The 12,426-nt window shown below is 35.7% G+C and overlaps 1 protein-coding gene across 2 annotated transcripts; it reads left to right on the forward strand.

Moving 5' to 3' along the window:
- Positions 1-1,445: 1,445 nt before the first annotated feature.
- On the forward strand, positions 1,446-10,891 carry LOC108671596. Of its 2 annotated transcripts, XM_047883251.1 has the most exons (8): positions 1,446-1,817; positions 6,201-6,394; positions 7,006-7,149; positions 7,345-7,378; positions 7,653-7,785; positions 8,213-8,391; positions 9,041-9,073; positions 9,591-10,891. In XM_047883251.1, exons 1-8 carry the CDS (start codon positions 1,763-1,765, stop codon positions 9,692-9,694), a joined length of 876 nt encoding a protein of 291 aa, XP_047739207.1. In that variant the 5' UTR covers positions 1,446-1,762; the 3' UTR covers positions 9,695-10,891. The 2 variants fall into 2 exon arrangements, with proteins under 2 accessions (XP_047739207.1, XP_018014649.1); XM_018159160.1 differs by lacking the exon at positions 7,345-7,378 and having other exon boundaries at positions 7,006-7,183.
- The last annotated feature ends 1,535 nt before the right edge of the window (positions 10,892-12,426 follow it).

Here is a 12,426-nt window from a genome sequence, read left to right on the forward strand (position 1 = left end):
CGAAAGGAATTCTTTCCCACATAGAGTGACTGATAAAATTTGTATGGACGAACCATCCGGTTTTCCTAGGAGGAATTTTTAGTCGCGTGCCCCGCGTGGCTTTTCAACGGCAAACCAGACATTCGATCAAGTTTGATAACATGAATTATCTTTCAGGTAAATATTATGCGCTTGCGAAGCCTCTTATTAATGTGTCAGAATTTATGTACCACAACAAAAATTCGTGCGATGAAAGCAACTTGCTACAGAATTGGTCATGAGGTCTTGGCTGTTATTTGTTTGATCGAAAGAATGCTGGGTTCCAATATATCTATGACAATGTAGAATTCTAAGTCGAAGAATTTTCCTTTCGTCGGACGAAGTCTAAATAAGTGAAATTTTTGTAATGCGCAGTTTAAACGAGGAAGTGCAATTTTTTCGGTAGTGTGACTGAACATAAAATGATAGTGATTTAAAAATACTAGTGATTTAAAAATGTTTTTTTAACCAGAAGTAAGACTCCAGTTTGAAGAAAATGCCGAGGACAATATTTTTCGCTCTAAACCGTTTATGGAAGGTTTGTCGGATTTCATTAAAAGAAACCATGCTTTTACCGAGCTATGAAGTTATTATCAATTATACATGGGGATAATTAACGAATTAAATCCTGTCCCGCGCATTCCTTCACATCCTTGGAATTAACGCGCCTGAGTACGTGACCTGGAGCTCGCCTCTGAGGTGGTCGTTACACGCCTATCTTGTGGCGCGTTTTCGACGTTTTTTTAAATAAAAAATTGTTTTACCTAAACGGAAGCAATAAAAGAGATCGTATCATTTGTATCGTATCACCTATATCGTATCACATAAATCGTATCTCTTTACTTTAATCTAAATCGTATCACCTAAAATATGTCGCCTAAATCGTATCACCTAGATCGTATCACTTAAATCGTATCACCTAAACTATGTAAACTAAATCATATCACCTAAACTGCATCACCTAAGTTCCATTCCCTAAATCGTATTGCCCAAATCGTGTCGATAACATATATCGTATTACCTCCATATCGTGAAATGGCTTTCGTAGAATAATCGGAAATTTTTCACTCGGAAAAGTAAAATTGTGTTATTGTATATGCGTTTCCTTCTTCATGAAATAAATATTAGGTACAGGCGTGATCATAGACAAATTGTGCAAAAGTCGAATCTTCAATAACATCAAAATTTAGTCCCACTTGCTTAGTATAAAATGAAAATTAATGTCACTAAACTCCCAATTTCTTCCCAAATTCAAAGCGTGTTCAGGTTTTCCCAAAAAATCGCCCGCGAAGTGGCAAAGCTTGGATGTTTTTCACGGACAGCCGTGATGCGGGCTACCACACAAGGATGTTCCGCAGCACCGCGATCATTATTCCAGTCCGTGGTGGGTCTGTGTTGTTGGCAGGTGCTCAGTGCTGGACGTGCAGTTGACGGGGATGGTTGTGTATGTTCCTCCTGTGAACAGATTCTTGAGTGAGCCCAACAATCTGGTTTGAAAGCTAAACCGTTGATGGAATTTTTCGTTAAACTTGATGAAGATAAAGAGTGGGTCATATAAAAGGGAATGTTGCATTATCATCTTCATATTAACGGCTTACCAATATATTATCATATTACCTCAATGCGCATTACTTTTTAAAATTGAACGATCAAAATTTCGATAGTGTTTAAGTTACGTTTGAATATAAAAAATAGCTACGGACTTCCAGCCAAAGAAGCTATCCGAAGCATCGAAGTCTCCAAAATGGCTTATTTTCTGACAACAATCTTCTGTGCCATCGTGTTTTCATTTATCCAAGGTGAGAACAATTCAGTTGCGTCATATTTTTATTATATAAGTTAGGTTTTTTATTTACTTTAAACTGTTATTAAGTATCTATTAAAATATAACTGTATTATAGTGACCTCATTCAATCAGAACAAATTTTTTTAACAATTTCCTTAAAAATTACATAACAATATAGTTCATTTTAGCTATGAGGAAATTTTAGTAATAAAAAACATCTAAGATCATAGGTAAGTCACTTTATCCATTGGATTTAATTCTCGACGTTTTCCAAAGGACATCGTGTAAAAATAATCGCAATTAGAATGATGAATTTTATCATTTTACTTCAATACCAAAATGAAATCCCCAACGGAACTAGTCGAATGACTTATAGTAAACTGATTTTTTGTAAACATTAGTTATGCGTCGGATGTTATTGTTCGAGAATATCTGATTCGCAATAAAATATATTTTTTCTCGAATGATAATTGTACTTTCTCTCAGTTCTGAAAATTTTCCATGTAACAAAACCAACTTCCCGTAATAGAATAGAAGTGTCGGCGTTGAAGAAATAGGCCCATGGCAAATAGGCCATCTATCATCTCTTGATTGAACCATGTAGAATGTCCATCTAGAATTTATAATAAGTTATAATATACGCAATTAATCTAACTCGAAAGTGTAAATTAATTTCCGCGGCCTCTAAAATAATTCAGTGCGTCTATTCAGACAAAACCTGAGTTTAGGCGTGTGAGAAAGAACGCTCGAGTAGGAACATTCCCATGCATTAATTTGGCCGTGGGAGACGGGCTCTCGATTTCAGACGCGCGTGACAAGAGCGCCACGCGGGGGATATACGACCGATCTGATCACTGCCAGCGATCGTGAATAAATAAAAAAATTCGCGAATAAATTTGAATGGAGTAATCTCTGTAGAACACGTCAAAAAATCAATGATTTTTTGAAATCAAAAATCAAAAATGACAATGAATCAAGTCTTCAAAAATATATTTAATTAATTTTATATGTCTTGTGCGAGACATAAGCTGTAAATTTCCCTAATTTAATTCGATTGGCCTCTAAATTCGCACATAATAAAATTTTACCATATTGAAATCTTGCTGATTGATGGATTCTGTTGAATTTCACGAAAATATTGGCCAGTGAATAATGTGCCAGACTCTTTACATGTGGCGGACTTATTCTTCAATATACAGCATCATTATTGTCAATGATTGTGTTAGCTTACACCGACAATGTGGAACGTATGCAAAAAAATCCACCATCCTCGAACCGATTTACTTTCTAGCAGACAAGCAACATTGCAATCCACGTCTCAATTGTTTTAATTAAGTTCCCCTATCGCCACTCAATATGTCTAACGCATAATTCAGACTTTCTAAATTGAATTACGTCTATTATTACTATCATCCTGACGTATCACATGAAGCATAAACGTCTGTCATCTATCATTATTTTCTTGCATGGAGAAAGCGGCCCGAATTAGATGGCTGCGTCATTTGATCTCTAATGACAGCACTTAAAGAGACCCTCTTATTCCATTCGCCCTGCCCCGACTTTAACTCAACCGTGAACAATCAAGATAAACAAATATTAAAATATAAAGGATTTCGATCAACAATTTTACCATGTGAATAAAATTATTATAATTCTATAAATTTATGGGAAACAGTGTTATATATATATTTTAAGACGAGAATATTATATTTTCACCAATTTAAATAAACAATTTGGAACAACGGCATTACATTTGATAAGTCACACAAACTAATTGTATATTTTGAGCCACATTACAAAAAATTTTCGTACGTTGTTCAAAATTTATTACGTTAATTTTAATAATGCATGACTGTATGGTGACTTAAAATCTTGTCCAGGCATTAAACATTCACTAGAAAGTTAATATCAAAGTGAAATTAAATGAAATATTAGCTCTCTTTGCCCGGATCATAATGCTTCTAAACTATTAATATTTTTTCCTTTATAAATCTTTATGCGTGTCATTTCCTGTGTACATATAACAGTTTTTGTGACAAACAAAAATAATTATTTTAGGAAACGAACCCTCAACTACGTAATTCTATTAATTTTTATATACTTAAATCAAAATACGGCACTAGAGCGCATGTATTGAGAGTGCGTATCTTTCATACATTCCAATATATTTCAATTTATTTTTAATGATAGCGTTACATCAGGTACATAAAGTGACATAAAAAATTTCGCTCCAGTGTGGAAGTTTTACTAAACTTTTCTACACTATATATACATCCCTTTTTCACAGTTCTAATAATAAAATAGAAGAAGGGCTGTAGCATTTGCAGAAGTAAATTTTCATTGGCAGGACCTATTGACCAGTAATGACGATCTTCACGAAAGGAAATCATTGCAAGAGCAACAAAGGGGTTCGCTCGAAGTCGATATGCATTGATAAATTTCAAGATAATTTGCCGTCAGTTATATTTCGGCATGGCGATGGCATCCGCCATGATGCAACGCATGGCTTGGTCTCATTAATAATTACCATCAATAATGAGACACTGACAATCAAGACAGCCAGTTCGTGAGTAGCAATCATTGTTCGTGAGAAACAATCATCACGAGATCTCTTGCTTCGGACGTCATTTGGTTATGTTTTTTCTCGATTCAATTAACCGCTCCTGGAGAGCAATTCAAACAAATGGCCGTAACCCGCCTTTCGAAAGTTCATCGTAACGGTGCCCCCGTTTGGCTGTGGGCTAATCAGACTGGAGTCAAGTCTTCCTGACATGTGGTCTTCTGTTGACGAATCCGACAGAAGCTGAGGCGATTGCAAACAGAAACCCAGCCAATCGTAAACAGAAACACAGAAAATCGTAAACAGAAAATCAGGCAATCGTAAACCGAAAATCTGGTAATCGTAAACAGAAACACGAGCAATCGTAAACAGAAACACGAGCAATCGTAAATAGAAACACGCAGGCAATCGTAAACAGAAACTCAGATAAGCGTTAACAGAAACACAAGCAATAGTAAACAGAAAATTAAGCAATCGTAAACAAAGCACAGGCAATTCATAAACAGTAACACTAGTACTAGCGACTATAAGGACTTTAGGCAACGGAATATTTTTCCCGACTATAAATAGTAACACAAGGACAGGCGAACGTAACCATCCGCAGCAGGCAGGCGATTACAAACATAAATAGAAGTACAAGAAATCGTTATAAGAAGCTCTTGAGCAGGCGATCGTAAACAAGTGCACTGGGGCAGGCGATAATAAATAGATGCACAAGGATAGACGATCTTAACAGTAGCACAAACGAAGGCAATCGAAAAAAATTGCAGGACAAGCGATCGTGAACAGTAGAAATGGGGCATTTAATTATATAAAGTACATTATGAAGCATCCCGCGCTGGTCACCGTTAGATGGCAGGGTTCTGCATTTATTATAACATTGAATATTTGTTGTTCACCGCATAAATAGGAATTTATAGGCAATATATGGTTCATGTACATAATTGGGAAATTTGCAACTCAGAATTGAGTCTTTAATAGGATGCATGCAAATTTATATCTATTTTACATTCATCTAAATGTATTTTATGAGCTTTAATACTTCGAACGAAATACGAAAGTGTTTTTGACCACACGTACACAACAGCTCATTGAAGCTCATTGCAATATAGTCACAAGTATTTCTGACATACACCATACTTTTTCTGACAATCATTAAAACATTAATTTTCAAACGTCATTTTCCTAGTATATTAGCAGCATCTGGAATTTACCAGTTGCTCATTATAAATTTGATCAGAAAATTTTCAATGCATTAACTGGAATAATAAAATAAACACGGACATAGAAGCGTTTTTGCCATGACTGTTTTTATAGCAATAGATTCTGATTTTTCCCCAGACTTCGACTGTTTTTATAGCAATAGATTCTGATTTTTCCCCAGACTTCGATATATGTAATTCATAACCGTTGATAAATAATTTACAATCTGATTCTTTATTCACTGAGCCGCTTAATAGCCATATTAGTTTCAGCATCTTTAGTTATGCAAATTAGCAATAATAATAATAATAATGTTAATAATAATAATAATAGTAATAGTAATAATAGTAATAACAATAATAATAATAATAATATTATTAATAATAATAATAATAATAATAATAATATTAATAATAATGATAATAATATTAATAACAATAATAATTATAATAATAATAATAATATCAATAATAATAATGAAAATAATAATAATTCTATTATTAATGATGACAATAACAATAATGGAATAATGCAATAATAAACAATAATTATGAAATGAGTATCAGGAATAACATTTCATTACTTGCATAGTCAAATGAGCAGAATTTAATGTTTAATTTCTGCCGTCCCCAGTGACCCCGAGTGAGGGGTTGGAGGTGCTGGGGGTGGTGGGGGGCAGGGCTGCGGTGAACGGGTCCACACCTCTGGTGGTGCTGGACTGTCATTACGTCATCACCCCGGGGGAGGAGGCCGGGCTCGTCGTGACGTGGTACCACGGCCATAACCCTCGTCCCGTGTACCAGTGGATACACGGCACCCCTCCCCAGGTAGGTCATGTTCCCTGTTGTTACAAGGCCATAACCCTCGTCCCGTGTACCAGTGGATACACGGCACCTCTCCCCAGGTAGGTAATGTTCCGTATTGTAACACGGCCATAACCCCCGCCAGTGGATACACGGCACCCCTCCCCAGGTAGGTCATGTTCCCTGTTGTTACAAGGCCATAACCCTCGTCCCGTGTACCAGTGGATACACGGCACCTCTCCCCAGGTAGGTAATGTTCCGTATTGTAACACGGCCATAACCCCCGCCCCGTGTACCAGTGGATACACGGCATCCCTCCCCAGGTAGGTAATGTTCCGTGTTCCGTTGCGTAGCACGGCCATAACCCTCGTCCCGTGTACCAGTGGATACACGGCACCTCTCCCCAGGTAGGTAATGTTCCGTGTTCCATATTATAACACGGCCACAACCCCCGCCCCGTGTGTCCCTTGTTACACGGCACTCTTTCCCAAGTCAGTGATACTCCGAGTTCCAAATTCGTAGAAATGCCACTTAAAATATTAAAAAATCATTACGACAAAAATGGTAATTACTGATTTGCTATTCCCTAACAAAAATACTACAACATAACGCTGTAAAAATTATTTTCTTTGCAGGCTCTAGGGATCCTGCGCGGCCGCCTTGACTTGCGCTACGAGAGCTCCCCAGACCACCTGAAGGCCCACAGCGCCTTAGCCTTCGTCACGCCAACCACCGAACTGGCAGGACCATACACCTGCAGGGTGGCCACCTACATGCAGGAGGACTCGGCCACGGGGGAGTTTGTAGTCTATAGTGAGTATATAATGTGGCTACCTACATGCAGGAGGACTCGGCCACGGGGGAGTTTGTCGTCTACAGTGAGTATATAATGTGGCCATCTACTTGCAGGAGGACTCGGCCACGGGGGAGTTTGTTGTCTACAGTGAGTATATAATGTGGCCACCTACATGCAGGAGGACTCGGCCACGGGGGAGTTTGTAGTCTACAGTGAGTATTTAATTTGGAAGTCGCAGCCACGATAAAGCAAACATGATTAGGAGCAAAGAAATATTTCAAAAAAAAAACATTTATGGTAAAATAGTTGTTACTTTTTATAATTGGAGATCTGATAGCTCACGATTTCCCCAGTATGCCTCACAACTTATCCGGTACTTCCCTTGGGTGTTCGTTACTTTCTACGCCAAGCTACGCAGAATATTGTAGACAAGTAATAACTCATATCTTTTCAACCTATCTAACATTGTGTTTCTCAATCTTGCAGCTCCAGCATCACAGTTTGATCTCAAAATGTCAAAACCGTTACACGACGGCAAAATCGTCTTCGTGTGCGATGCGCAAAACGTTTTTCCAGAACCCAACATTGCTCTGTTCTCGACTGATACTGCAAGCAAAAGGTAAGACTTGATCCGGCAAGTCGTAAAAAAAATGTGAAGAATTGATTCTTTCAGCGAAATAAGGCTAAAGATCATCAAATTTATATAATGTATAATAATATAGAATAATTTCATTACATCTGTTGCATGTCGTGTGACCAAAACTTAATGTAGAGGATTTTTTTTAAATGTTGCATCCGTTTTCGGCAAAGAGTTTACGTAATTGAGACAAACTTTTCTGATTAATCCAATATAAAACAGCATTATGATATTCCTGTTTCCATCAACTTATTGAACTGCGGCAATTCGTTGGCCTTTAATTTGTTATTACTATCATTTACTATCATTCCAGCTTTGAATTAATTTACTGCGGCGGTGTTTAAGTGATATAGAATTTCACACTATGGTAAATTCATTTATTCATGCAAATTCAATTTTTTTATTGCAGCCGTGTCCCTCTGCCGGGTATCCTGCACAAAGATTACGACGTGGCGACGAACCTGTACCAAGTATCGGTAGAATCCTTCGTCATGGGCCAGGATCTCGCAGGAGAGACGTTGTTCGAGTGCGTTCTCTCTATACCGGGCACCAGCTACGCGCTCAGAGAGACCCTTCTCTATTACCCAGGTATGATGTCGTATATATCAAGCCAAGAATTATATTATATATTTATATTATATATTATATATTTCCAAGCATTATAAGAGTCTTGTTGGTGGTTTATATTCTATGTATTGAATAATTTATCACCAAATGTACAAAAATCAGTGAATTGATATCATTTATAAAATTTAAATGTGTTTAATTTAAATACAATAATTATTGACGGTTTATGATAATTTGTGCTGTAAGATCAGTGAATATTCTACCAAGGATAAATGAATTTATGTCTTTCCTTGAACATTTGCTTACCAATCAGTATCGGAACTAAATAGGGGATGAAGACTAACAAAATAAAACGATTTCTGGAAGTTACATTTAATCATCGTGGTTAAAAGTTACATCAATTTTGTACCTAATACGGAGGCCTGATTGTGATGATTAATTAAGTAGCTCTTCAATTTTCGTACAACCATGCCGAAATCACTGTCGGCACATTAGTCACCGATATATCTATGAAATTATTTATGGCCGACCTTTGCATTCAAGTAACACTAACTTGAATACAAAGTTGCAATATCACTCTAAATTCAGTATGATATTGCACTAACTTTATTGTAATAGTGTTCTAACTTTAGTATGATATTTCACTAACTTCTGTTTCTATATTAAACAGATGTGATCAGCCGTTCAGCTACTGCTGAAGCAGGTTAGTTGAATACAAATTAATTTCTTGTTTTCTTGGTTTATTTCTAGGGCAAATTGCTGAATATTGAATCGCGTTTACAATCCTTAATTAGAATAAAATTTGTTCGACATTAACACTTATGTATGACATATGTATAGATATTCGTTTAACTCACTCATATTTATTAACGCCACGGTAGTTAATGACGACTTATTGGAAAATTCACGTTTATTTTATTTCCAGACAGTCACTTGATTATTTTATGATGCACACACATGATAATACCTATTTCTTTCTTTTTGCTTTCATTCAAGCAGTTTGCTTGCAGATGATTATTGAAAACCTTCAATCGAGATGTGATGGGCAGTTAATATATAATTATATAGTAATCTAGATCCGCATGAATGAATCATTTCATATATTGTATTACATATAACAATACAGGCATGTTTTACTATAAAATAAATCACAACAATTAATATTTTTTCGTAATATATTCAAACTATTACAATAAATAATTATTTCATTTTTTCTCCAGTTTCAGGTCGGAGCTTGGGCAACGGAGCCTCAACACAGGCCTGTAATATTTACGTGATCTCCAGCATTATAATTCTAACTAATTTAATTTTGTGTCATAGATAAACATATACCAAGATATTTCCAGCTCATCGCACAACACATGAATATAATCTAATAATCATCGTATTCTATAAATTTTTGCAGTGATGATGGAGCTGGTCTCTGAAACGTTTTTTAACAGATATTGTGAATTTATGTGGCGTTTCCATTACTTTTAACTTCTTACTGTACAAAAATAATGTATAATCTGTAAAAAAATATTGTTTCAAGATTATCAAAATAGGACAGGAAACCGGCCATTAACAAGTATTATTATCTTGAGAATTTATTTATTTAGTTTCTCTAGCTCACTAATGTCGCCGCATTTTAGTTCTAGTGTTCTTCAGTATTAATCTAGATTTACGTTAATCTAGAACTTTCAATAATCTTTGTTAATTATTGTATGAAATTCACTTCAAAGTTGTACGAAATTTGCAACTGTTTTTTGTCGTGGATCAAGAGCTAGGCGAGTTTGAAAACCAAATAACAGCTTGTAATCAAATTGATCTCAATTGAATTTCATTTTCAAAATAAATCTTAAAAATTTTCTGGCGCAAACTAAAATATAGAAGCTCGTTGCAGAAATCGACAAATAACTATATATGTATGCATAAAGAGAGCTCAACAGTTGCTAAAAAATAATCGTTTATGAATTCGATTAAGTGTGGCCCACAAAATTTTCATCTGTACATCCATTATTAGCATCGCTTCTATGATAATATGCCTTTTCATGGTCAGTGAGCTTAGCCAGTATACGTATATAACGTCTTCATTGATACCTTCTACATCCATGCAGTATGCATTCTTTTTAAGGGTTCTCAGAAAATTTCTTGCATCTAATTGTGACTGGGTGAGTTTCCATCGAAAATAATTTTTTTCAAATGTTAGTTCATAAAAAATATCATCCCTAAAAAAGTGAACGATTTCCTAACTAGTACATCAATTACTTCTACATTATGCTTCTGAAATGAACGTTCACCACATTGCTTGTTCCGTACCAAACGCCGATATTTTTTTTCAGTCCATGTGTGATCAAATCCATTCACTACATTTTCAAATTTTCATTAGTGTAACTTGATATTTCATGAAACTCTGTTCGCATATCAGGGTTCTCATATAAAAATATAGAATTATGTTTTCTGTGATATTTAGTTCTAAGGTTAATTCTAAGTGTAATACACTGTGAATGATTTGAATACAAAGGTTTCCCTCCGATGTTCATATGGTAATTTTTTTAACCAAACCTTTATGCACTTCAAGCGTTACACAAATTTCTTGCGTTGAAACTTCATAGCAGTAAAAATAAAGCAAGCAAGGCCTGAGGAAGCGTATGATGTGGTCGAATGCTTTTACTGGGAAGACCAATTAAACGTTATGAAGTAATTTAGATGGCATTCGCTGGTTTATAACCTGTTAAAAACATTATTCATTTGAACACAAAAAGTTAGATATCAAATCTAACTGAACTTAATTGTTGTCAGAATATATGAACAAGATCCACTGGGAAGCCATAGAGGTCTGCACACTTCCGAGCATTCGATTAAACTTATATAGGCTCCCAGTGTCGGTGTTGCATCACTGCTTGGAAACGAATTAAGCTGCTATTTCGAAGAGCGCACAGAGCTTCTTGCTTTGTCTTTCAAAGGCTAAGCGTGAAAATTGTTCTTAAAAAGCTTCTGAAATAAAGCCTTATTCATAAGACTTCCGACAATACCATTGAGAAACGCAAGTCACCGAGCTTTAGAACTCAGCTCTAAAGCCAAGGAACGAACAACTGACGAAAAAATTTACGTTACAGCCGAGAACGCCTTCTTCGCATCCGTCTTAAATTGTACTCGACAGGAGAGGAAGCGGAAACAAATTTAACTTTGCTTATAGAATTTGAAATTTAGTTCTTCACTATTACACATAACTGAAATAACGGGTGCATTTAATTATTGGAAAATATTGAATATCTTATTGAAAATTTCGTGATCTCTCATATAATTTAGATTCATGGATCATGATCTTGCTCACTTTCAACATTTTACGATTTATAGTAATTTATAACATTTATAGTAATTATAGTAAGACGGAAACCATAACGTTTCTGCACTTCAGACATTCTTTAATTATAAAACTATATAACTCAACTGTATTCTTCTAGTATCTCACCTAATTCAGTTGGACCTGCTAATTTTTATGCGATGAGAGTATGGCAGACAAATTTTCAGAATACAACTACATATAGGCTTCGTCTGTGCAAGGTATCGCATATGATAATTCTGTAATTTCTATTGGCCGGCATTACTTTACACTAAATTTTATTATTAATTTGTTATAATGACTTTTTTCATTTCCGAGTCAATCTTGAAATACAGCAATAAGGTCCGTATTTGACATCCATCGTTTTCTGCTGGAATGAACCAACATGTTCGAAAGCACAACCTAATTGTTTGCAGTGGCTGTCTTCTCTTAATTCAGAGTTAAATTATAACGAAAAGACAACAGAACTATCATTTGCTACAACTCCAACACTTGATGTTCTATTCCAAAGTTGAGGACCAAAATTCACATTATTTTCGTCTGAAACACAGGGCTTTACACAAGCGACAACAAAGTGTGACGAGGCCTTCAATCACTTATAAGCCATAAAGTAGCACAACCATGTTAACATCTGGCTATGGAACCTAATGTTTTTTGTTAAAAAAAGGCCTTAACCCTATGTTCAGTGGGACGAAGTCTTGTTCCGCTCTGGTGAATGGCTTTATAGTGTC

Source organism: Hyalella azteca, unplaced genomic scaffold (assembly GCF_000764305.2).
Source record: "Hyalella azteca isolate HAZT.00-mixed unplaced genomic scaffold, Hazt_2.0.2 contig12387, whole genome shotgun sequence".
In the NCBI taxonomy this organism is placed as follows: Eukaryota; Metazoa; Arthropoda; class Malacostraca; order Amphipoda; family Hyalellidae; genus Hyalella; species Hyalella azteca.